Below are 27,792 nucleotides of genomic sequence, written 5' to 3'. Positions count from 1 at the left end.
CCATCAGTCATCATTAGCATCAAGGTCACAAAAATGGACAAGACAATTGACACAATATGAAACACAAAGACAAAGTGTTATTGATTTTCATTTTAAAATCTTACTTAAAATTGATAAGAGGTTGATATCTTCCGAAGATAACCTCCTTGATTTGTGAGGATTCAAATGAATTAAGATAGTATAAGGAAGTAGTTGGCACTTATTAACGGCTGTATTAAATCATGATAGCTTTTAGGGTAGTCTGCAGGCACAGACCCTTTGTTTCGCAATTTGCATAGTGCATAATGCAGAGTCTGAATTAGTAAGACTATATTCACTATGTGGCTGGCTCTACTTATTTGACACAGAGTCTTTGGAGTCGTGTCTTCACTATAGTCCTCTAATTGGTTGAAGTGTCAAATGTGAGTCTGTGCGTGCAGACTACTTTGAGGGAACATAATCCTATGACATGAAACATGCAGGGGCGGATCCAGGATTTCGGACTGGGGAGGGCGCTAAATTGTTCTGACTGGGGTGTAAAGGATTTTTTTTACTACCAAAACATATAGAACACCTTCTGCGCCTGGAAGGCAATTACATGCATTTGCGTCCTCAAATATCGATGTATTTCAATCGGTTTGTTTTTTTAATTCCCTACAGAAGAACATGAACAAGCAATAGCAGAATAAGGAGAAAAAAAGATGACCATGAAGAAGAAAAAGAAACGAAATTAAATGATAATGGTAATGATGATGATGATGATGATAATGATGATGATGATGATGACTGGATAGATGACAATGTTGGTTGTTACCATGACAATTGTATTGGTAACGGTGGTGTTTATCATGTTGAATATAATTATGACAATGATGATAGGTATATCGATTAAAAGGATAACGGTTTTGGCTGTTTTAAAAAAAAAAAAAAGACTCCCTTAGCATAACTGTTCACTTTTGTAATCATGTAGGATGGATATTTAACGTCGAACATTGTAAATGTTTCTATTTAAAGCAATAGTTTATATTTATACATTTTTAAACAAAATTGACGCCATTGCTTGAAGTGTTATTCACATGTAACAAAATTCGTTTGATTCTATTAAACTCCAGTCATAATTGTGCCCCATTTCTAACTTGGCCTATTAAAATTTAATATAAACGAGTGAAAAGTTGCATTCAAAGCAAATCTTCGATTTAAACTATGTCGAACGTCAACTTTGTGTTCTGTATTGTATGAAGCATTGCTAGAAATTAGGTGAAGTAGTTTGATCCACAACCAATCATTCTTATTCATTATTTCAGTAAGAATTTGTTGCATAATAAACAACTGATATTGCAAATTAAGTATATATAAAGTTGCGTTTTCCCCCATCTTCATCATTACACGCGCTTCAAATTTCCATGGACATCACTACACAATGAAAGCAGTTTAATTCGATTAAAATGACTAATGCCACAGCCGGAGTATTTCGTGTGACTAGGGCATAGTCACACCAACGAAACCGACTCCGAACCGACAGATAATATTCCATTCAAAATAACGTAATAACTTTGATCGGTCTGGAGTTCGTTTCGTGCGTGTGACTGAAGCCATCCCGACAGGAGCTTACTTTACCTACCTGGGACCGATCGGTAAACTCAATTGGACAGAGATTATATCCAGGGGCCGCGGAACGATTTTTAAAATGGGGACTGACCATGCAAAAAGATCACAATTAGATGGTCATTTTTACATATTTGAACATGATTTTTTTGGGGAAAAGTGTGGGGCTGAAGCCCCACCCCCCCCTCCCCCTTGGTTCCGCGGCCACTGATAAATGTGTGTTTTAATTATGTATGAATGGAAAAAGAGATTCATACCCGCCCGTAATTCCCCCTACTCCAACGCTTTGAAACGGCTTGTATGAACAAAATTATTAAAACAATGATTAACATGATAAATATTATAAATGATAATCGTGAGTGTCTTGTCCATCTGAAATTTAAGATGCCTTCATTATTCTTTTCAGAAATAGTAGAAATGTTAATTAGTGGTTGTTTGCAACACTGCTGATGAGGGCTAACTAATGATGAACAAAACCATAAGAAATATAATAATACTTAATAACAGTAATTGAAACAACAATGATATAAACAATGATGATCATCATTATGATAATAGACCCTCCCCTCCCCCTCCCTCCACCACTCGGAGTCGTGGTCCAAGTGCAAGTTCAAGGATGTTTAGTCAATATTTCAGATTTGATGGTTAGAAGAGATAGTAGGTCGAAATTAATGATTCAAGAAGACTTTATATCTAGAAAAGTCGATGTCTCAAACATCCATATTATGCACATTCTATGACGTCGTCTTGTTCATCTACACAAAAGTGGTATTCACAGATTTATTGAGAACCAAACTAGACATAACGGCTCAAAAATATGCTTTCATAAGCCATTATTTATTCACGATACTCGCTGTTGCATATAAAACTTGCCATTCGAGGTAAATCGTATAGTGTTCAGAAGTATTCATCTTTGCTTTTGAAGTTACGTCGGGTCTTGGTCGGGTTGGACGTTTGTGACTCCAACCGTGGTCGACTTAAAAAGTTTACGATGTTCTTCCGGGTAGGTCATGCGGTCACCGGGCACGCGCAGAAGCTGTTTGCTGTTACTGTCCACCAATAGGAAGAGAGCAGCTACAATGCAGAATGGAAATGCTACCACGGGTACTTGGGCCGCGGCGAAAAATCGGGCCATCGCCCCTCTCACCAACGCAGCGAAAATAGCTGTTTAAAAAAGAAAACAGAAAGAAGACTTATAGTCACTAAAGGAAAAACTAATAAATGTCGGATTCTAGCCTTAACGGTTTAAAAGTTAACATTGATTTTACGTGAATTATATCTTTTATCTTTTTCCTACAGAGGGGGGGGGGGCATATTTTACAGGAAAAATTTGACAAGCAAAAAGAAAAGGATTTTCTTCACAAAACCGAGGTATTTTGTTCAAGGAAAAATATGACAAACAAAACAAAAGGTCCTCACTTGCGCATGCAAGACGTATTCCTCTAAAACTATGTATTTTGTGTCTCTCAAAAAAGGGGGGGGGCACTGACCGGATATGCCCCTACCTGGATACGTCACTAATAGCACTATTTTATTCAATGTCCTAACCTATTTTTTTTTGGTTCAGTTCATATGCAGTTTATCTTGTAAACATAAGTTTCGAAGACGGAATTCGTGAACACACTTACGTAAACTACCCTACCAAATTATAACTTGCATAATACATTTTCTTATACGGAGTGAGTTGAAAAAAAAATGACAAATACGAATCCCCAATTTAATTTGCTGTTTTGAATGTTTTTGTTCGTCTGTATCTCCTTCTATTTCTTTGGTTGATTGGTATTCTCCTATCAATAATATCACCAATTTTCACTTACCAGAAATAAGTGCCATTAGATGTGACGACCAATTCAATACATAGAAGACGCCCCCTACGGCCCCACAAGTGAGAGCCGAATTGTATCCCCAGCTACCGTTGTAGATTTCTGCTGGAGGTGCTGCAAGAGCAAGACCTAGGAATAAGTTTATATGATAAAACAAATGAAATATATTTCAAAATAAAAAAGAAAATAATATTGGGTTGTGTTTTTCATATTAGAAAAAAAAATAACCATCGTTATCTTGTTCTATTTTCTTTTTCGTTTTGTTTTTTTAGTATTCAAATCCAGTGCAAACCCTCTTTGTCCACCCTTTTATCTCTCTCTCTTCTCCCTCTCTCTTTCTGTCCCTCTGTGTCTCTCTCATATTTATGCACCCTTCTTTTCACACATCCACCAAACTCATGCATGTTCTCTCCTTTTCTCTCTTTATCTCTCACACACAAACACAGATACTTGCACACCCATTCTCTGTTTTCCTTTTCCACTTTCCACTTTTCTCCATATAGCACATCTTATTCTTATTGGATTCCGAGTTGAATAAACAGTGCGCAAATAGTCACACAACAATGCCAATACTCATAAAGAAATACTGTATTTTGGGGAACTATAATCCCTCGGGTGGTCTCTATCCTATAACCATCAAGAAAGCCGCCATTTTGTTGGGCGGATTCCATCCCGGAATTGGTGTTAATGTCGTCTCCGTTACTCTTCAAACAGCTCTCTAATCTTGTTTTCGGTTCGTCTTAAACCTTCAAGGCGGGCGCGTCAAAACCAATTTATCCCTTCTGGCCCTCTGACCAATCGATTGTGATTCATTCAAATATACCATACCTTTCGGTTTGACCTTGAAGGTGAAAGAAGGGTAAAATAAGAAGAATGAACTATGGATAATTTTTGTAATCTAATGAGGTTTCTACGGATCATCATCCGTGCTTCTACTTAATCAAATTTCATTGTCGAAAGTGCAGTAAGTGCGGGATTTGTCACTGAAGCAAGCTGATACGATTTGCTTTCGTGAGGCTCTCACCATGTATTTTAATCCGTGGTTTATCAAATTGCATCCAGCACAGCCATTTCAAATTCATATGCAGGGTCTATATCAGTCCGCGGGGGGCAATAATATAGTGCCGGTGTGTAGGAGTTTCGGCTACCCTTTTCAATTCTCTTTAAGGCAATCAGTTAAATACATGTATATCTATATTTGCTTTACTGTACATATCAGCAGATGTCAAACTGTAGGCTAACAATAGTTAATCATTATCATTAACCTTTTGTGGTGGTCTACAGCTGTGAAAACTTTCGAATAGTATAGGCTCATTAGCGTATTCTAACGACCTGCTTTTAGACCCTGACTTCTGGCATTCCTAAAAAATATATTTTGTAAGTTCGTAGTACATTTTCCCTTTAAAAACAAACAATTACAGATTTACAGACTCTCATTGTAATAAAAACAAGTGGAACGCCTCTGGCAGTCTCGCCTGCATTACGCGATTCAATGTAGCAACAGTGCTGACATTGAAAGCAGCTATTGAATAATTATTCACAAAAGAAAACACTGATATGATACTAAAATACTATGTCCATTGACCCAACATGACCTTTGACCATAACCATGTGACTTAAGACGTGTAAAAAAAATACTTGATAACCCTTATGTCTTTGTTTCATGAACTACATGAGTAGATCCATAAACTTAAAGTCATGATGCCAATTCAACAAATACCCACAACACAGCCAAAGTTCATTGATCTTAAATGACCTTTGATCTTGATCATGTGACCTGAAACACACACAAGATATTCAGGGATACATGGTTACTCTTACGTCAAACTTTCACGAACTAGATACATAAACTTTAAAGTTATGATGACAATTTCACAAATACCCCAAACATGGTCAAAGTTCGTTGACCCTAAGTGACCTTTGACCTTGTTGATGTGATCTGAATCTTAGGCAGGATCTACAGTGATACATTACTATTCTTATGTCTAAAAGTTTCATTACATGAACTAGGTCCATTTACTTTTTGTCTCGCCTGCATAGCAGAGCGAGACTATAGGCGCCGCTTTTCCGACGGCGACGGCGGCGGCGGCGGCGGCGGCGTCAACATCAAATCTTAACCTAAGGTTAAGTTTTTGAAATTACATCATAACTTAGAAAGTATATAGACCTAGTTCATGAAACTTGGACATAAGCTTAATCAAGTATTACTGAATATCCTGCCTGAGTTTCAGGTCACATGACCAAGGTCAAAGGTCATTTAGGGTCAATGAACTTAGACCATGTTGGGAGAATTATTTTCAAAATCTTAACCGAAGGTTAAGTTTTTGAAATGACATCATAACTTAGAAAGTATATGGACCTAGTTCATGAAACTTGGGCATAAGGTTAATCAAGTATTAGTGAACATCCTGCCTGAGTTTCAGGTCACGTGACCAAGGTCAAATGTCATTTAGGGTCAATGAACTTTGGCCAAGTTGGGGGTATTTGTTGAATTACCATCATAACTTTGAAAATTTATGGATCTAGTTCATGAAACTTGGACATTAGGTTAATCAAGTACCACTGAATATCCTGTGCGAGTTTCAGGTCACATGACCATGGTCAATGGTCATTTAAGGTCAATGAACTTTGGCCGTGTTCGGGATATTTGTTAAATTACCATCCTAACTCTGAAAGTTTATGGATCTAGTTCATAAAACTTGGACATAAGAGTAATCAAGTATCACTGAGCATCCTGTACGAGTTTCAGGTCACATGACCATGGTCAAAGGTCATTAAAGGTCAATGAACTTTGGCCGTGTTAGGGGTATTTGTTGAATTACCATCCTAACTCTGACAGTTTATGGATCTAGTTCATACAACTTGGGATATAAGAGTAATCAAGTATCACTGAACATCCCCTGTGAGTTTCAGGTCACAAAACCAAGGTCAAAGGTCAGTTAAGGTCAATAAACTTAGGCCATGTTGGGGTAATTGTTGAATTGCCATCATAACTTTGAAAGTTTATGGATAGAGTGAATGAAATGTGGACATGGGTGTAGTTGACAAGTCTTAAGTCACCGTTCAAATGTCATTTATGGTCAATGAACGTGGTATTATGTCATTATATGAATGGTGTTTTTGTGAATGATTATTTAATAGTAGTTTTCAAAGTTAGCACTGCTGCTATATTAAATCGCGTAATGCAGGCGAGACTGCCAGAGGCGTTCCACTTGTTAAGTTAAGATGACATTTCAAAAACTTAACCTTGGTTAAGATTTCAATGTTGACGACGCCGCCGCCCCCGCCGTCGGAAAAGCGGCGCCTATAGTCTCGCTCTGCTATGCAGGCGAGACAAAAAAACTAATCCCTTTTATCAAACAGGAAACAAATTCCATTAACATTTTTTTATTTAATGTACATGTATGATTAGTTTGTTTAATGGACATTTTTTTGTCAGGGATCTTGACTGACAGGTGGAGATCCTTGCATCCGATTTGCCGAGGGCAATGAGTGAAAATCACCGAAAAAATTCTTTGTGAAATGCTCTTCAGTCACCCAAACCAGAGATACATGCCAAAGCTGTTGTAGACGTCATATCGATGACCCCTTCATCTCACATATTACATTTCTAAGTTCTGTACACTTCCGTGATTTTCGTTTTACATGTAATCATTCACGGACAATAATAACTCTTGCATTAAATTATATGTAAAAATGACTTTCGTTTTATCCTCCTTTTTATTCCCACCTTCTGATATTGCCTCGAAATATACAGAAAGGCCTGAAGGAATAGAATATTAAAACCTAGGCATGCATTCGAATCGGTATCTAATGCGTGAAATTGGATTAGCCAGGATATGTATGGCACGCCACGAATACTTGATTGTAAAAAAGAAGACTTGGGGAAATAAATCGTTGGAAATTGGTAGGGAGAGCCTTTTCTCAATTTCTTCTACATGTTTGACTACATGTTGTTGCCATAGGTAACATTGTGTTAACTTGGAGTATGCAATCGAATCCTGTCATTTGGTATTCGACTTTGGGAGGAAATGGGGTCATACTCTGCTCATAATGAGTTCACCTCACATGTTGTCGTTGGACAAGCTGGTATGTTAGGAAGACATTATGAATTCATACGGACAAACCAATTTTTTAGGGGGACCAGGTTTTGTGAATTAAAAACCCTTGGACATAATTTGTATTTCGAGAAATAGTCCAATTTGGTGAAATCTTAACTTCACCTAAACTAGAAGACAAAGTATTACCTTTTTTATAAGGACAGTAAAGGTGGCATATAGCCATTCAAAAACTTTGCATTTCTTGTAACTGTATTTGCTTTTCACACACACTCCCCCCCCCCCCCCTTTCTCTCTCTCCCCCCTCCCCCCCCCCCCCTCTTCCTCACCTTTTCTCTCTTCATCTCCATATTTATGAATTTGTCTACATTTTCAAATCTATTTCTTCTTTTTTCTCATCGATCTATCCACATGTCAACTAATTTATTTATACGCGTACTTTTATCTAGTACTTGATGGTTAATATTTTGAGAGATTATCATCGAGGAAATCTGAAAAGGCAGATACTCGACGAAACACTTTTGAGGAAAATGAGGAAATTCACAATGAATCTCAAAATGCACCACTTCATGTTAATCAGTAACCATGGTAACATTGTGTTGATAAGTGGAACAGCAAACTATGCTCTAGTCATACCAACGAAACTTACTCGAGTCCGATTAAAGCTATTACGTTGTTTCGAATGGAAAATCACTGGTAGGTTTAGAGGCGGTTACTTTGGTGTGGCAGTAGTGTTGATGGTATCTCAGTGAAAAGCTGAGGGATCCACTTTGTCTTTCTCACTACTATAACCTGTCAACTGAAGTAGACTTGTACTCATTGAATTGAACTCACTTAGGCTGCAAACACGTACATGTATTTATCAAAACTGTTTCTTATATCAAATAAATATATATATATTTATATATATATATATATATATATATATATATATATATATATATATATATATATATATATATATATATATATATATATATAGGCGTAGCTTAAATCAAGGTTCCCCAGAGCTATCTACCCTTTGGAAAAATTGGTGATGCCGACAAAATGTCTCTGCCTGGAATCGAACCCAGGCCCCCAGCTTTGAACGCCGGTGCCTTAACCACTAGACCAAAGAGACGGGTTAGTGGCTAGGGCGACCCCGATCCGATTGACCGTCAGATAGACAGATTTTCGACACTATACCAATTATAATTTCCTTTGTCGGGTGAAGGTAGGTTTTGAACAATGACATTTCTTTCACAACATATTTAAATAAAAGAGTTGCCAAAGCTGTTGTACATGTATAACTTCACACATTTATATATATATATATATATATATATATATATATATAATATATATATTTGAGTTCTACCAATTAGATGAATCTCTTTACGGGTGTTTCTTTTATTATATATTTGGGGTTTTTCTCAACCAACATGTGGAATGTTCTCCCCCCCCCCCCCCTCTTCATTAGACTGAAATCTCACTCTAAAAAAAAAACAATTCAAGTTGGATTTTTTTTTTTTATGATACCATTTTTTTTCTTCAAAATTTAACATGATCATGACATGCACGATGATGTCAGTGATATGATCGTTTACGAATGTGGTAATAAAGTTCAGGAAACGTATAAATACAAGTCTGACATTAGACATGTTAGATATTAATGGAGCACTTGTGCCTTTTCTTAAGAAATGCATGTGAAACTAATTTGTAGTAATATACACTCGGGGCGGCACCAGGATTTGTTTTATTGTGAAATCAAACTTTTTTAAATTGAGAGCTACACGGCCCAGATCTGTCCTATAAACACTTTTGCGGTGTTTCTTTCTTTTTCACTTTCCTTCTTCTTTTAAAACATATTTTCTTTTGTTTTTCACCACTTGACGATCAGAGGGGGCAGTCCCCCCCCCCCCCACCCGCTCTTAACTTTGTCGCCGCCCCTGAGTACAAGATGTTTAACGAATAGTTACCTGTCAGAGCTCCGAGCGTAGAACCTAGCAGGCAATGACTGAAAACAATAGGAGAGCAGATAAGCATACCAATACTCATCAAACAACCCGTAATGAGGCTGTCACTGCCATAGCATTGGGCTATACCTCGTGGAATGCTTGCTAGTACCTGTGCAATAAAATGGGAAGAGTGATGAGATGGAGAGAGAGAGAGAAAAGAAAGGGAGGGAAATGGGGGAAGGGGTGAGAAAAGAACTTAATATGAAGAAGGAGCAGAGAAGTGGAGAGAGGGGGAGGAGAGAACAAAATGGTATGGTTGTGGGGAGAAAGGAGAGAATCAAAGAAATTGACAAGTTTTAAAACACGATGAATAATGCTTGCATTCTCTGAAGTAATTGCATTATTTCATAATTTGCATTCCAATGCAAAATTTAAAACAATATATTATGCCCCATGCATTTCATTACCCAACCCGCCCTTTCCTCTTCCTACCTAAAAACGGCTATGACAGCTAGCTGCAAAAGACTAGATTAAAGATCGTGCTGATACCGTACCGGTATTACTGATTTCCCTCGGGTACGTTACTTAAAATAAGCAATTTTCATCGATAATCAAACTGAAATCACAACTGGATAATCTTTCAGCAGAGGGAATTGAGCTATAATGTGAGTATGATTTACTTTGTGCAATCTATCCTGAAACCACCTCGCACAATCACTATCCCACAAACACGCACATCCTCATACACACACCCTCATATACATTTATCGTAATTAAAGTGAAATCGCATCGTTATAATATTTCAACACAAAACATTGATTTTAATGAAATGTTTGGTTTTTGCTATCCATCAAAAACCAACCACGCACGCTAACCATTCCCACACCAATGCAACATCCCTCACACACTCACACACACACACACCCTTCATCATCAATAATCAATGTTAAATCACATCGTAATAATATTTCAATAGAAGAATTGAGGGTTTGAATGTATCATTTGGTTTGTGCAATAAACCAAACACCCACCAAACACACTGTCAATCCATCACACTAATTTATTCACCCGCCCCCCCCCCCACATACACACACATACCCCCTCAAATGCCTTGTTCAAAAATCAAAATTAAGTTACATTTATTACATGTATAATATTTCATAGGGGAACGGGGATTTAATATATAATTTGGTTCATGCAATGTATCCCAAACTCTCTGTTCACACACCTCATATACAACAAATAAAAGTGAAATAAAATCGGAAAAATCTTTGGTTTGTGCAATTCAACCAAAACCCACAGCATACACTCTTTAATCACCATCTCACACGCAATACGCATGACCACATTCGTAAAAACCAAGATGAAATCACTTCAGGAAAATTTTTGAGTAGAGGGATTGGGGTTTTAATGCATGATTTGGTTCTTGCACTCCACCCACCCACACACACACACGCAATCTCTCTCTTACACACACACCCTCATACGCATTTCATCAATGTGAAATCACAATTGGATAATACCCAAAACGCACACGCACACTAACTAATCACTCATTCGCACACACACACCCACTCCCTACCCTCACACCCCGTAACACATTTTTTTTCCTACCCACAGAAATCACCTTTTTCCTGTAAGCCTACCCAAGCAAACTCAAACGTACACACCTTCCTTACATCCACCCACACACACACATTTCTACTCCCACGAGCAATCAATTTAAATTATTTGTATTTTTTTCAGTTCCCGAAGTGTTACACAGAAGCCATAACTTATACTAACCTGGAGCCAGTCCAGTGCTTCCTCTCCCCAAGGGATCGGGTTGGGACCCCCACCATGCTGGGGAAAGTGGGGATTTAGAGGACCGGTGGCTGCTATGAAAGAGACAGCGACGACGTTGAACGCCAGGTTGAATGACGGGACACCCCAGTTAGAAAGTAGAACAGAGAGGGCGCTGTTCAGTATTGTACTGTAAATGGAGAAAACAAGAAGCCATGTTGTGGATATGGTAAGGGTAAATTTAAAAAAAAATAGTTAAAAAAAATAATAATAATAAAGCATTGGGCATGGAGCTGTATATTTATTATACAAATATATCAGGCTTTGAGAAAGTATAGTGGGAATTATTTATCCGAGGTTGGACTGGCAATAACTATTTTCTCCGAGGGGCGAAGCCCCGAGGAAAAATAGTTATTATTGCCAGTCCAACCGAGGATTAATAATTCCCACTATGCTTTCGGAGGAAAAGCCTGATATATTTGTTTTATATCCCTAGACCTAGTCCTACAATAAAGGCCTGTCGAGCTAATGCTAACCAGTTCCTATAGGTAGGCTGCGCGCGGCTTCTACCCGACCATGCCGACTGCAGTTAATGAGAGGTCCGCTGCGCTGCGCCGCTGCAGTTGCCATCAAATTGTAAACGCGCAGGCTAATTCAGTCAGATCCTGACTCACCTTGTTCGGTATTATTTGAATAATCCTGTATGGAGGGCCGTCATGGAATTAAATTGTCTACATGATGATCTAGACCCGATTCCACACTGTTTTTTCAGATTGTCGGTAAGTAATTTGAGCAAGAACTTGTATCTAATTTTATTTTATTTATTTTTGCGGATATCGGGTCAGGGAGCATGCGCGGTTCAACTTTTAGGGAACATATCGAGCATGAGCATGCGCAGTTCTCCCCATGAAAGTATATCGAAAAATATACGGAGCTAGAAGAAAACTTGCAGCGATATGCTTTTCTGTTGAATTATACTTTGTCACATGATCGCGTATTGACCAATCGTTTATCTAGAATGCTCATGAATATTCATAAGAGGGATATAAATATATATATATATATATATAGTCTTCATCTTGGCCCCATGCTTCTTTTTCCAAATATCCTTTCGTCACATTGCCTTGTGAACTAGGATTTCTGGCGAAGACGCCGTATCGCATCAGATAGATCACGCCAATTAAGAACAGGGAGACATCTATCGAAGGCAGATGACAGGAATTTAATTTATTGTCAAGATTCGATGAAAATGGAGAAGCAATATTGTGGGTCACCTTTTGAAACCTCATTCTAGGATTTTCTATAAATCGCAAGCACAATTAAATAGAACCTGTATTGACTGTCATAATCTTCCTGATGATCAGTATTCCATTTGATACATTATGTAAACACCCACGTCCTAAACATTCTAAAGCTAAATTGTTTGGACGGTATGAAAAAAAACGTGTTTTATTATGTATTTTGCGATTTTCCAGGAACGTGTATTCTAATAAATATCTATCATGATTTTAATTATCTTTTCATGAGTATGGGTTTTGCTATATATTTTATGTAATATACATTTTAAACACATTTTATTTATATATTTTGAAAAAAAATCATTGAAACATTCAATGTTATTAATTTGATCTGGTGAATGATTAAAAGAAATTATGCATGTATTTTTGTCTTCTTATTGTGTTGTTGTTGTTTGGGTTAAGTATAGCTTTTTGATATCAAATCTCTAAATTTTCAAAGTAGGTGTTTAAAGGTTCCCTTTTTTAGGAAATTCAAAACAGTCACGAGAGGGTTAATTCTTTCGACGGATGTACCAATTCAATTACATTTGATTCATGAATAAAACCCGGACTAGGAACATATGTAGAAAACAGGTTTCAAGTTACTACCACCTTCATCAATTATGATAATGTGAAATCTCACAACCAGGAATAGAAGCTTAATTGAGTGGCTATATGAAAATGAGTGGTCTTTGAGTGATGCCTTTGGGCTTCGATGGAGTTTATTTTCTTTCCTTTCCTTCCAAACATGCCTAATACATTACTTTGCCACCCTTTGCCAATGGTTGGTGAAATGTAAAACCGTAAGAGACGTTCACACAAGAATTATCAAATGGAATGCGATACGAATTTCAGATGTATTTTCATTGTGGGATTCCATTAGATAGGGGGCAAAACGACCTCTTTGCAAAAGGAATTACAGGTTAAATGTTGGGTTACACGGCTAACAAATGTTTTAATGCTCTTTATTCTCATTTCTTCCTTTTGTTGTTTTTTAATTATTCTTTTTTTTTTTTCACGTTTTGAAATATCAACGACGTGCTTGTTCTCATCCATCCGAAAAGATAATACTATATTTTCCAATGTCGATCTTTTTTTAAATCTATGTTGACCAAATAATTACGGAAGTCGGCGAGCATTCAACTGATATGATGGAAAGGACTTGTCAGACAGAGTCTAGTTTATCCGACAAGTACCTTTGTAACACTCAGACGCAGGTCTTTCTCATTCAATCAAAATCAAGGCAGGTTGTTGGATCTGACATGTCAGAAGATAAAATATTGATGAAAACTATCCAGAATTCGTCCAAACTAAAGACGAAATGATGAAATTATTGAATAAAATATATTGCGGCGATTTTGTTCACATATTATTCATAATTGATAATTTGATTATTATTATTATTATTTCATGTAACTTGATTAGTGATCTGATATACAAATCTGATCATAATCAAGGTAATCTACATGCCCAACGATATAATTTGATGACAAGGGACGTTACAATTATCGCTTTTTCTAATCAAATGTTTCATCCGTTTTATTTAACGTCTAAAATATAAACAACTAAATATACATTATATTCTCCCGGTAAACAACCTTTTCCAACAGATATGAGGCTTAAAAGGGTCTTTGATTACTGCACTTTACTGTTGATCTAAAACATAATCAGTTTAGGATATATATATATATATTTATTTATTCATTTTTCATTAATTCTCACAGAGTCAATACGTCGACGAGTGGCGTGAAATCTAAACTGGACCCTAATACCCTTTATAGCCAAACATCCCAAATTTAGTGCCCTGTTACTTCCTCCAAAAAATCCTTAACCATCAATCTCCGACATACTCCTAGATATTAGCAATACAAATGTAAAATAAATCGATTCCGCAATAGCCCCATAACATGTTTTGTACATCTCCTGCATAAAGACATGCCCAGTCAATACTGAACCAATTACTCCTCTGAAAGCAATACCATATTTGCAATATTATTCTTTTTAATCGATGAGGAAAGCAACACTTTTATTTAATATCCATATATTTTCAATGATCTTTTACAACTTGCTTGTTTGTTTTTGTTCTTATATTACCAATTCCTCATCATCTTATGTATATCTATTTTCATGTCCTAAGTAGTGGCTCATGTTTCTAATAAACCTTGAATTGAATTTACGGCATAATGCCCCCCCCCCCCACAAATAAAATACCATTGCGCCCTGGGTTACCACAGCTAGAGTTTACGTTTAATTCACCATGTCAAGGAATGAAGCTACTGAGCTCTATTTCTTGAGGGCTAGCAAGAGAAGGCATTAAGATGTTCATTAGTGCATTTCCAAAGACTCGAAGATTGTTCGCCGCTACTGATCAACTCCAATGTCCTATTTTGCAAGCTATGTGTGTGCTATATCATTGACAAAAAATGACCCAAAAATATTATTAAGCAATATATCGATTAAATCTGATGTTCCCCTGACACCAGTCGCTCATTAAGATTGAATCCTTTGCTGTGCTTTGCCATGTCTATCGAACAAAATAGAAGATAGAAGGTGACAACCCTTTTCTTCTCAGGTCAAGGACTTTTTTCTATAAATCGTGGTGGTCATCTCAATATTGAGAGGGTTGTTGTGAAAGGTTTAATCGATACTTTTTAACGATGAATTTCCGTTTTCTAACACGTTTATTTCAGAAGCTGGTTTGATCAACTTTTTGACAGTCGTAAACACGGATTTTCACGTCGCACAGATAAAACGCTGGCTAAAGAGATGCGTTTAAAAGGCGTTCCGTTATAACTTAATCAGAAGATTTCTATTAAACGCAACGATGACCTCAATCAGGCATAGATACAACGTGCCTTCTTTTAGTTTGGATATGTAGAATTATAACATGGTTTTCCTTTTATTCCTAGGTCAAACCCACTGATCTACGATATGTGGTGGGTGGTCTTTAAAAGAGGAAAAAGCTGCAATTGATCCCCGCTCCCCTAAATAATCAAGTTTTATGTTAACGTTTCTTTCTGTGATTCTTGCCAAATAAATTTAATTGTGAGTGCAGGGGCATGAATCTGAAGTCTTTTAATGTCTTTCTCACTCTTTCTTATTTACTCTTTCTTTTTTGTATATTAATTTTTGCTGGTTTTATTTTGTAGTTGTTGTTGTACTTTGTTCTTTTAGTCTAAGATATCTTTCAGAATATTTTAATCGGAGGCTGCACTCTTTCTTATTAGCAGCCTTCTCCATTCCCAACATATCTGTATGAAAGTCTTGATCATAATACTTTACATAGAAATTTTATATATGTTTTATTGCTTATTATATCAAGATGTACGAAAACAACATGATGTTGTAATCGTTGGAAATGGAAATAAACTAAATGAATGAAATGGAACGAAATTTGATTACAGGCACCCAAAGTCATTCATGCGTAATATTTGAACGATGTGAGTCTGTGCTACATCAAACCATTAAGGAAAGTGAAAGGCCATCACACACCTTACCACTGTCCGCGATCCGATTTTAGAACAAATCGCATTTTGCTCATTTTCTGAAAATGTGAATGGAACACGTTATTTTTTTTTATGTTAAAGTTAATTGATAGAATACTTATGTAGCCATTTTGTAGGATTGTAAGCCTTTATTTTGGAGTAAAGGCCAAATTAGTTTCAAATCGTAGCAAATCGTACGACTGCTATGACGTCATTACGACTAGATAATAAATTTGCTTTACTCTATTTCAAGAAGGATGATAGCATAGTCACAGATTTCAACATAGGTATTCGTACGATGATTTCGAACATTACACAGTAAGATATTCCAAGTCTCAATATTAGCATTAAATTCTACTACGTTTTATTCCAAAATTGAGTCGCAGACCAATCGCAAGGTGCATGTGCGGTCGCCTTTATGCGCCTAAGGGTGCGTTTATCCGCCACTTTTTCACCCTAGAATCATGATCTGAATCATGATTCAAATCATGATTCTGCAGAATCACGATTGCGTTTAGTCGAAATTGAATATAATCATGATTAGAATCACAAACATGAAACACGAAAAAAGGGGCGTTTGGAAAGACGTTTCTGCAGAATCACGTACGAAAATGTTCGAATAAACGATATCGTGATTTGAATCATGATTATATGACCTCACTGTGTCGTCGGGCTACGGCTTTCGGTTTGACTCTTGCCAAGCTTATGCTCATTGTATGTACATGATTACTCTGCATGCATTTCTTGTCATGTTCAAGTTCTGTGTTGGTCTTCGCATCGTCCACTACTTTTCATTTTTTGGTCATGTCTTCAACTTCAAGTTCTAGTAAATGAATTAACTGGAGACAATGATGAGTATAGAGTGTCAATATTAAATTGGATCTACGCTGAAATTCACTTCCGAACACCATTTTGGATTAACTAACAAGATGAATAGAAGCATATGGACCTTATATGATAGAAGTAAACAAAATTAGGTTGAATTCTGGAAGCAAAAGATTTTTCGAGAGCCGAAACACGTGCGAAAAACTTCCTCTGTCAAACTGCGCACTAGTGATGCGCACTGGATTGGCCCGAATCTGAGTAGAAACAGCATTGGAATGACGGTCGTCTAAACGCTGATTCTGTGAAATCGTGATTCATGTTTGTGTTTTGAATCATGATTCAAATCATGAATCAAATCATGATTCTGGCTTGAGGTCGCATAAACGCAGCCTAATTTAAGTGGATGGCATGTCATATAGGCCTATATGGAAACATAATGTCACAGTTACACCCTCCAAATCCAAAGCGACTCCATAACTACCGATTGTATGATATTGAAAATCATCTTTGATCAGTTTTTTAGTCGGCGTATTTAACCTGACACACTATAGAAACAAAGTGCCATGAAACAATCATAATTACTTCTCCTATTCCCCTATTTTGATGTTGTATGGTGAGAACTTTTACGATATTAAATTTTATGCCTAATGATCCGCTTTTATATTAATGACCTGCAAAACGTATTTTGCCGGAAAGGGGCAATGCCTATTTAGCCATGCGCCTTCGTGTACATAAATTATTATCATGATGTCAAATTTGATGATGATTAAGAGTCAAATGTTCGCGTCGATCATAGTATATCCCAAAGGGTTTGTGTTAAATACTCCCTATGGAAGGATAATGGAGCTTTATGCCAATAATAGCATTCTCAAATGATGTCCACAAGCATGGGTGTCGATCACGGGGGGGATGGGGGGGATATATCCCCCCCAATATTTCAAGTGGGGGGATGGCCTGTATTATCATCCCCCCCCCAATAATTTAGGGTAGAAAATTTATAATAATGATGATGAAAAAATGTGAAGGTTTGATCATGATGATTATAGTGATGATTATAGTATGCCATCAATCAGTTTGTTTCCCTCGCAATTTGTGTATAATTGTTATTAAATAAAAACATTCTTTTCCAGGACTTTTAAACAGAAGGGTGGAGGTTCCCCCCCAATCGGCTGGCCAAAAAAAAAACTTGGAAGAGGAGAAAGGAAGAGAAACGTAGTGGGAATGAAGAAATTATTGTTCATTATAATGTTATATTATAATAATGTTATGATATAATACATAAGAAACATTTTTTTCATAACTTTATTTTGCTCAGGCCTAGATTTCTTCATTGTTCCCGGTACTCGCATTGTCTGTTTAACGTTTTTAAGTCAATATACACCAAATATATTTCCTCGCACTTCGACTTATTATTGTTTTATGTAGTAACATATGGTTCTTTTTCATGACTACTTTAAGTGATTGCCCCATTTTAAGGTGTTAATATAAAACATTTCCTGTCCGTGCTTACGTTCGCACTAGTAGATTGGTGAGATATGACTGCTCTTCATGAATTCCTAAAAATCAGTCCTTAAAATGTCCCTTTTTCTGATCTGAATATCAAAAAATTTCGATCGCATCATTTGTTTAGTGAAATACGTATCGTATGGTCTTAGTGAATTCTTACAACAGGCCTTAGAATGCCTCTCTTCAGGTCTGAATATCCTAAATTTTCAGCTCGCGCTTCGCGCTCGCAATATTTGATGAGTGAGATGCGTATTATCATGATTACAATGACTACAAAAAGTGCTTCATGTGTTTAGATGTAGCAAAATCCGCAAGCGCTTTGCACTCGCATTAGATGACTATGGTGAGATATGTATACTCTTAATGGATTCCTAAAATATAGTCCTTAACATGTCCTTGTTTGGGGTAAATATTTACAAAAATTTCAGCTCGCGCTTCGCACTCGCATTGTTCGTTTAGCGAGACAGGTATGTATCATGATTACAAAAATTTGTTTATAATGTCCTTTTTTGGTCTGCATATCAAAAATTTTCAGCTCGCGCTTCGCGCTCGCATTATTTGAGCAGTGAGATACATATCCGTTTAATGGCACTGTCCTTAAAATGTCCCTATTAGGTCAGTATACCTGGCAACTTCGCGCGCTCACTAAGTGACTAAAAAAATTTGCTGGTACCCCCCCCCCCCATGCCGTGACTCACGGTACGCCACTGCAAGAACACCATGCATATCAACCACTCCCGAATGTCCTAACTTGTGATTTTAGTGGGGGTAATGTTGAAAGATCCCCATCCACAAGAACATTTGTGTCAATCATCCCCCCCAACCAAGAATACCGATCGACACCCATGTCCACAAGGCACCACTGAAACTTAAAAGGTGACTAGGTAAAATTAGACGTCGCTTGTGAGAATGTGTGGTTTCTTCATCACAGTCGCTGGAAATACCTTGTTATAGTTCCTGGAATTCCTGTCTGTGTGATAGTATGGCCAGTTATTTTTTTGTTCCCTCTACGTTCTTACCCCCCCCCCCCTCTCTCTCCTCTCTCTCTCTCTTTCTTTCTTTTTTTTAAATCTTTTTTTTTCTGTTTCCCCCTTTCCTCCCCTATCTCTCCATCCTCTATCTCTCGTTTCCCCTCCTCTCTGTCCCCCACTCTCTCTCCTTCCTCCTGCCCTCTTCCTTTGTTTCTTCCCCTCCATCCCTCCCCGTCATTCTCTCCTTTTCCCCCCTTCCCTTAATCTATGCAATATTACTCATGGAGTTTTGCACATGCATACGCTAAGGTGAGGTAATATTAATATCCATGTCTTAATAAGCATAAATGATCTTACACACTACTAAAATTTCTGCATGGAATCGACCTTGACCTGGCTTTCTAATCCTAAAACATAGTGATAGATGTATCTATAGATACATCCTGTGGAGTATTAGGAACTCAATTTAGGCAGGGGCGACGCCTGACGCCAGGGCCCCTGGGAACGATTTATTAGGAGGGGTGCCGGTTTAACTTTGACTAGCAAAACAAATGGAGAGGGGTCAGCTACAAAATTAAGATGATTTTGATCAGGGAAAAATTTGACAATGGGTATCGCGGCCTCCCCCATGATTTTCAAGTAGTGAAAAGAAGATGAAAAAAGGGAGATAGGGGAAGAAGAATATAATGAAAGAGAAAAGAGAACTGTATTGGTCGCGTAACTTAGCCACACCCTTTAATTCCGTTGATAAAAAAAGTACGACGTCATCTTCCGGTCGTCTTGCTTTAAACCGTTCTGCCTATTTAAGCTGTTGCATATCGTTGTATCAGGCTCAGTTTCAGCAGTTGTCATGGTAGTAGCAGCTAAATTATTGTTATCGATAAATTGAAATTCATTATTCGATTTATATAGAATATAGAATTATCTTCTGCTAATTAAAAAAAAATGTTTTCCTAGTAGATACACCAATATCCTCCAAAAAATATGAACAAAATGACCTCCACCCTACAAATAAACACATATACATCTAATTCCTGTCAAACTATTCTGGAAGCCCCCAATATTGTAATGATCGGACTATTAAGGAAAGACATCTAGCTCTACTTTCTAAATGTATTTGCTGCATGAATGAGTCTCTACGGCATTGTTAGCTTGGTAGAAAATGAGCGTCCTTCAATAATTGATTAGAATCGTTATTCTCGATCTTTAGCTTGTTGGAAACGTCAATCATTAATTTGTCAATATTTTGCTCCGAACTATTTTTGGTTGCTGTTGTTCTTTTCCTCTGATATAGATATTCTCATGTTGAAAATAAATGCAAGAAAAGTAGTTTATCAAATGGATGTATTTTATTTCACCAAAACAAATAGTGAGGCGTGCAGTTTTGTAACACCAAAGGTAAAGAGAGACAGAGTCATGGGGGGGGTAGACAGAGACAGAGACAGAGAGAATGTGCCATTGACGGTTGAGTAATCTGTCCAGATACTTAGTGTTCAGTTGAGTGCTAACTGTATTGTGTGTAATGCTTCATGCCTAACAATGAAAAGGAACTGGTATGACATTAAGGTATTAACAATTGTTAAAAAACCTTGGCATTTTGTACCCCTTTTTGTATAGACCTATGCGTGTACAGTAGTTGCTGAACGAGGGTGACGGTGGTAAGAGAGGCACACCTATGAACTTGTCTAGGCGTACTGCAGATAAGCTGCTCAAGCCATGTAATTGATGGTTGTCTGAGTATATAGGGAAACATAAAGACGCCACCTTTCTTTGAAAATTCTAGGTTTCGGTGAGTGATAATTGTTATATTGTAAACATTACTATGACATAATATGATCATGATAGCAATAACTTGATGTATACATTTGTAGAAGTATAGTTGTGTAATATGAAAACTCAGTGAAAGAAACAACGATAAGATCAATTATAATTCTATCCAACCAAGGAGACTTTGTAGAGACATTTGTTTTTGGTTGCCTTTGCTGTTAAAGAAATAATGATCTGTAACTATTCAAAGGTGTGTGTATATATATATATATATATATATATATATATGTGTGTGTGTGAAGTTATACATGTACAACAGCTTTGGCAACTCTTTTTATTTGTAAATATTGTAAAGAAATGGATGAAGAGAACAATGGTAGGCGTAGCTTAAATCAAGGTTCCCCAGAGCTATCTACCCTTTGGTATATACATATATATATATATATATATATATATATATATATATATATATATATACCTATTTGTGTCTTAGTATATTTTCTACTCTTCCAAGAGCTTGGGAATTGGAAGCACCTTCGTGTTATCATCTTCAAAGTTATTATCATAGCAATGATCATCGAACTTCGCTCATTTTATTTTCTCATATTAATCCGTATTGACCCATAGTTTAATCCGCCATTCATCCACAGTAGATGTGAACTAATTATCTTTATAAAATATTATTTTCATGAAACTATGACACGGATCCTAATCACATGATTGGTTGAAATCTAACACGTGATCAGTTATTTATTTCATCTCACATTAAAATTGGCTAATAAGTGGTACTAATGACTAGTTCTATTAGCCGGTCATGTTTATGATATTAGGATGGTTTATCAACCAATAATGATTCACATCGCTATCCTATAAAAAATATAATAAACATCATTTTGCATTATAATATTTACCCGAACTCGTTACCTTTGAAAGGGCCGTCGCAGGTGTAATGCTTAAGAATACCCAAAACATTTTTCATTCATCAACATGTTTTTTTCTTCTTGGGTACTTTATCTATTCAGTCTAATCATTTAACACGTGTGATACGATACGATAATCTTGTCAAATTATTTACTAGAGTCTGGTAAAATAATTCGAAGGAATCAACATACTGATTACTGTTACTGATATTATATATATATATATGCTTTTAATGGACGGGAGGGAATTAAGAATGAGAGAAGTACCATTTCAAATAAATATTCATCATGTTTACTTCCTTTAAGTATTTTATTTCCCCATCTTGCCCATTTTGATTTCCTTAGATGCACTTTTTAATTGTTTACTTAATAGCCAAAGGAAACGAATCAGTATAGGTGATGAAAATCATGCACATGAAAAACCACACAATCGAACTAAAAGGATAGTGTTTATAAGGTACACATGATCACATTATTCATATGATAATACTACGGACATCGAATGCCCGACCACAATTCGAGCACTTTTAGAGATGCGTGACATGAGAAAGGTTTCAAAGGCAACTTGCAATTATCATTGTGCTACATGTATTTTAATGGTTTTATAAGCCTAAATGAAATGTATATATATATATTTATATATATATATATATATATATATATGTATATATATATGTATGCCTTTTGTCTGAGAGTAGTAGCTATATTTTTAGAATTCATATCTAAATATGAGCTATTTCGGATGGCCCTGATTAAAAATGACAATCCTATTTGTTCAGTTTATATACGTTCTACATCTGAATTATGAAAAGGGATGACCTGTAATTACATTTCATGTTTTTACATTTTCTATTCATCGTGTTTAAATTATTATTATCATTATCATTATTAGGGTCTATTATTATCATCATTTTTATTATTATTATTATATCGTCATCATTATCATCACCAACCTTATTGTTATTCGCTGAATACATGACACGAGGTAAAAGTCACAATGGGCTTTAAAATTATATCTTACAAAATACTCCTCTAAATCTGCTGAATATTACATGGCAGAATTGGGAGACAGAGGAGTCATTTATCATGTATATACGAAGCATCTTATGAGGTAGAAATGCTATCTCAGCCAATTGGATGCAAGGATTTAAGTAGTTTGTAACATTTGTTATTGAAAAAATGTGATAAATCACATCATGAAGCAGTCTGGTTGAGATAACAAATGCACATTTATCACTGCTGTTCATCGCAACATATGGTGCAGTTTCCATCAATATCGCTCTCGTTCGAAGATAAAATAGAAAAATAAAAAAGAATGACATAAATTCAGGTAAAGCGCAATCAAAATGCTAAAATGCACATATGGGCCTAGACACTTTAAGTTTGCGATTATATAAAATTCAATTTATTATTTCAATATTTCATGTGAGCTATTCAGAGAAGAATAAAGTAATAAATTTTGCGGTAAAATTTGTATATGTTTCTTTCATAGAGGCGAGGGTGTTTAGATATCATTGTTATACTTTCAGGATTTCTATAAGCTTGTTCAGAAGCAATTTATATAGTTTTACATTAATCTTGATTTACAAATCATCTTTATATAACATTTTTTAATTTATTTTAAACAAATCTAAGAAGCGAGGCAGTTTTGATATCATTCCATTGTTCTGCTAACAGGATATCCATTAGCTTTTTCAAAAGAAAAGATGCATATATTCTTTAATTACTCGTGATTTATAAAGAATTTTGTATTAGTTTTGTATTAAATTTTAAATAAGCATATTTATATAAGCCTTGTATTGCTCTTTAACCAAAAGGCATGTTTATAATATCTTCATCGGTTTGAATTTCGCTCATCCCTATTCGCCTCACCATATATCAAAACCACAAGAGATTGACAGTATTCATAACATTCAACATAAATTGTGATAATATTACGTCGAAACACGTCGCTTGTCCGAGTTTAATGTCAGAAGATCCTCTCAATAACCACTCAAAATGCGACAGTCAATTAATCTTAGGTATTATGCTTGCTTCTGTTGCCATGGTTGTGGGACAGCTATTTAACATAGATTCTTTATCTCATTTCCTTCTTTTTTGCGCCAAAACAACAAACAAAATATCTGCATGTATTTTATTTTATGTTATCGTCAGATTTGGTTGGTTGTGTATTTTAAACAAGGTCATTGAAGAAAAAAAACATTGCAGATCTTTCCAAAAAATATCGAATATTCAAAGAGCGGAGGAGGTATTTCTGCTAGTTCTACTTTTATATTCACTGAATTTACGTATTAAAAAAGATTGAGATCTACTATCAATTCACCATAGGCAGTTTGGGGGATACATCTAGAAAAAATAGGATGAACATCGGCTGGATTCGTGGGGGGAATTTCAATATGAAAATTATCATATTCGCTTCTATTTTATTTCACTGTAAAAATTATACCACATTGGAATTTCATCATACAATGTACTATCAATCTGTTTATGATATTAGCTATTCTTAAATCGTAATTTACGATCAGTGCCCTTTGCATGAAAGTAACCATTATGGTAACTTTGCCATCAAATTGTAACTATCATGGAATCCTCGAATTTGATTGACTGTTGAGCATCGTTACCATGGTAGTTACCATACAATAGTAACTTTCATGCAACGGGAGCCAGGTATTTTAATGAAGATTGCTGATCACGTGATAAAAATGGTCTGGTGTATCATTTAAAAGCTTCGTCCCCGTTACGATTTTTGTCACATAGACCTTTGTAAAATAAAATTGGAAATCGATGAATGGAGCAAAAGATGAAAATCGGGTAATTCTTAGTTCCGATGCAGCCTATTCTATTCCCAATTCTCTTTTCTCTTTATTCTGTGGAGTGTCTAATTGATTCCAGTCATAATGGTAATTTTATCATTAGTATTACCGAGATCCATATCGTCTTTATCTCAGAAATGCCTTTTTCATATCTGACTATTTCCATTTCACTTTTTCTCACATAAATTCTCTCCTGCTCTTTCTCCCCCCCCCCCTTCTGTTCTCTCTCTCTCTCTCTCTTTCTATCGCTTTTTAACCATGTTTGATGTCTCTCACACATACGCACAAACCCCAACGCTCATGAACACATATTCTCTTTATTGCGTGTAATGGTTGGCAAGAGTGTGTGTGCGTGAGGGTGTCCATGTGTGTGATGGGTGTGAGTGTGTTTTTGAGGGTGAGCGTGTCTGTGTGTCTGTGAAATCATGGTAAATTTTTCGTGTTTCGAATCTCGGATTCACGTTTGGGTTTCTAATAATTCAAGTTGAACAGTATCGCCTCCCCCACCCCCTACTTCTCTCACCCCTCTCCCCCCCCCCCCAACCCCTCTCCCTCTCTTTCTATTCATTTATCTCTCTCCATCTATCTTATCAAGTCTTATTTCCGCTCCGAGTTATCCCCGTAATATCATTCTGGCTCGTCTCCTTTTATTTGCAATTCTACCGTTCATGTTAAGGAGATCGGCTTTATTGTTTCAGACTTGTTTACCCCCAGGCAACATCCCGAGACACACAAATACGTCAATTATATCGAGAGGATAAAAACAAATTAAGAATGAATTACTGTTCATCAATCTACTCTGAGCGCGGAAGATGTCGTTTTCACGCACCCGACTCTGCACCTGCTTTTAACGCGATGAATAAACACATCAAACCACGTGTCTAGTTTTAAAGCTGAATAAATCTACATTTTCTCTTCAAATTCAGTACTATAGGTCAGCTCTCTGGCGGGGTTATCAAAACTAAAATACGCTTGTTGGAAGAATTTCTACTATTTAATTTTTTATCAAATTACTGAATACAACAATATACATGTAACACAATACAACATCGTGGTGTAAGTTTAAGAGGCATTCTTTTTGTCGCGTACTTTAAATTTTCCATTCGCATTTGTGTATTTCCATTATTTACATTTTGGGGCACATATTTTTTTCTTTTATCACAAATGGTAGGCTAATCGCAATTGACTGTTTGATTATTAATCAAGTCCATTTCGTACAGATCAACTTTTTATGATATGTCATCTGTGTTTTATGATTGTTAGTTTGATTGATTTGATTTATTTATTTCCATATCCCAATTACAAATGTATATACAAGTGTTATCATTTTTTTTAGCATAACATATAAGTAAGCAAATGACATAATGAATAATGTATGCATACATACATTCTAACATTCTAATTGAAATATAATCATACCTGATAAATTTATTTCTTTTTCAATTACTGAAACACATGGCAGATAAAATATATATACTATGTCGACATAATACATTTTGAAATGTGGGAGACCTCCATCTTAAGCTTAGAGCTTGAAATTGATGGAGGCCTCGAAAGGAAGGGGAAAGAAAACCAGGGAAACAGTGTAATAGAAGTTCCCGTACGATTATTATTGATTATGGTTTATGATTTTGCATATAGCTAAGTAATTTTCAGTCTCCTTTACAAGACCTGTGAAATTGCCAAAAAATGCATATGGTATACACAATCTCCTGTTAGAAAAACAGGAGATTGTACAGAAGAAGAATTAAAAAGCCGATTTTACAGAAAGAAATAATCAAATCATTCTGTAATTTTTTATAACAGGAAAGATTTTTTAATATTTTAAAGAACCGGTCTGTTTTTAAAAATGGGGAAACAGTTTTATTACAATAAATTTGTAAGGTTACATGCACCAAATACAAATTTACTATAATGTTACACAATTGCAGGTAAGATCACACAGTGCAGTAAGATTACAGCTATTCTCGAAACTCTGCTGCAGGAATTTTTGGGGTTTTTTAAGTAGAAATTTTCTAACAGTGTAACTTCTACAGGAATGGGAAAGAAGGGCGAGATGCCCTCAAACGATCCTTTGTAATATTTTTTTATCAATCAATCCTTTTTAGGAATCTTTTTTTTTTGTTCGTGGGCAAAAGGTAAATCAAATATTGCCATTACCAAGTAATTGAAGTTCATGATTCTGAATAAATTAATATGCAAAGTAAACATGAAATCATAGTCACACACAATTAAAATCTAAAAAAATCTGCAATCGTAAGAGGTTAATTTTTTACGCTCTAGATTGCTGCAGTTTATTTTTTGTTCCAAATCAAGATTGAATTTTGGGTTTAATTTGAATCTTAAAGTGTTATTCTTAAAAATCTCATTCAATATTTATATATATTATATATGTTTGTATATAAGGATTTATTTCAAATCCATGCATTTCAGATTCCAGAGATAAGCTGATATGTCAATCTTAATCATAAATCCTCAATATTGTAGCTTTATCAGGCATACATATTCAATAAACTCGAAAATTATGCTTACCTAAACATACCACAGATGGCCACGGGGAAAACCAGGTACCCATACCAATCCCCCGCAGCAGAGCTTGATGCCAACACATATCCAACTAAGAGACCGTTAAACGAGAACGCTCCGTTGTCCAAGCCATCGCGATCTAGATGCAGGACTAGACCCGTAGTCTGGGCCGACAACATGGCCAAGAGTCCGCAGATAGTCCGCCAGGGACTCTGCACAAACAGTCCGACCAGGATCAGGAGTCCGCTGAACGGGTTGTTCACGAAAAGGGGCTGTCCTAAGGCTCTAGTGCAAGCTATCGGGAACCGAACAGGTATCGGTTTGTCATAGGCCCAGTCACTGAGGGGCTTCACATTTCCGGTGAAGAAGGAGAGGTAGTAGGCGAGACCCGTTTGAGCTGGTGGTAGGTTATTGAGTCCACCTTCAGCCGCTGCTTGACCGTTGTCCTCCCCCTGAGCTGGCGGCGTGGTCGCGTCTCCGTTTGGCATGTCCACTTCATGGTCGCCATGGCCGTCCAT

At 36.3% G+C, this 27,792-nt stretch overlaps 1 protein-coding gene across 1 annotated transcript; it reads right to left on the bottom strand.

The window, feature by feature from the left end:
• Positions 1-54: 54 nt before the first annotated feature.
• LOC129274033 (urea transporter 1-like) lies at positions 55-27,792 on the bottom strand. The gene is made up of 5 exons (XM_064108943.1): positions 27,281-27,792; positions 11,188-11,374; positions 9,424-9,571; positions 3,402-3,536; positions 55-2,748 (listed from the first exon to the last, which is right to left on the bottom strand). The coding sequence occupies exons 1-5, from the start codon at positions 27,790-27,792 to the stop codon at positions 2,510-2,512; spliced, it is 1,221 nt and encodes a 406-aa protein (XP_063965013.1). The 3' UTR covers positions 55-2,509.

This window comes from Lytechinus pictus, chromosome 13 (assembly GCF_037042905.1).
Source record: "Lytechinus pictus isolate F3 Inbred chromosome 13, Lp3.0, whole genome shotgun sequence".
Classification (NCBI taxonomy): Eukaryota; Metazoa; Echinodermata; class Echinoidea; order Temnopleuroida; family Toxopneustidae; genus Lytechinus; species Lytechinus pictus.
Note: the sequence above shows the minus strand (reverse complement) of the source record. Positions and strands in the feature narration are given on the sequence as shown.

Bases quoted from the DNA above. Each gene is read 5' to 3' on its own strand.
- LOC129274033 (XM_064108943.1), bottom strand. From the start codon at position 27,792: ATGGACGGCCATGGCGACCATGAAGTGGACATGCCAAACGGAGACGCG. The intron at 11,375-27,280 runs GTAAGCATAATT...CTCCATTTACAG, and splicing joins GCCATCTGTGGTATGTTTAG to TACAATACTGAACAGCGCCC. The intron at 2,749-3,401 runs GTAAGTGAAAAT...TTTTTTAAACAG, and splicing joins TCTAATGGCACTTATTTCTG to CTATTTTCGCTGCGTTGGTG.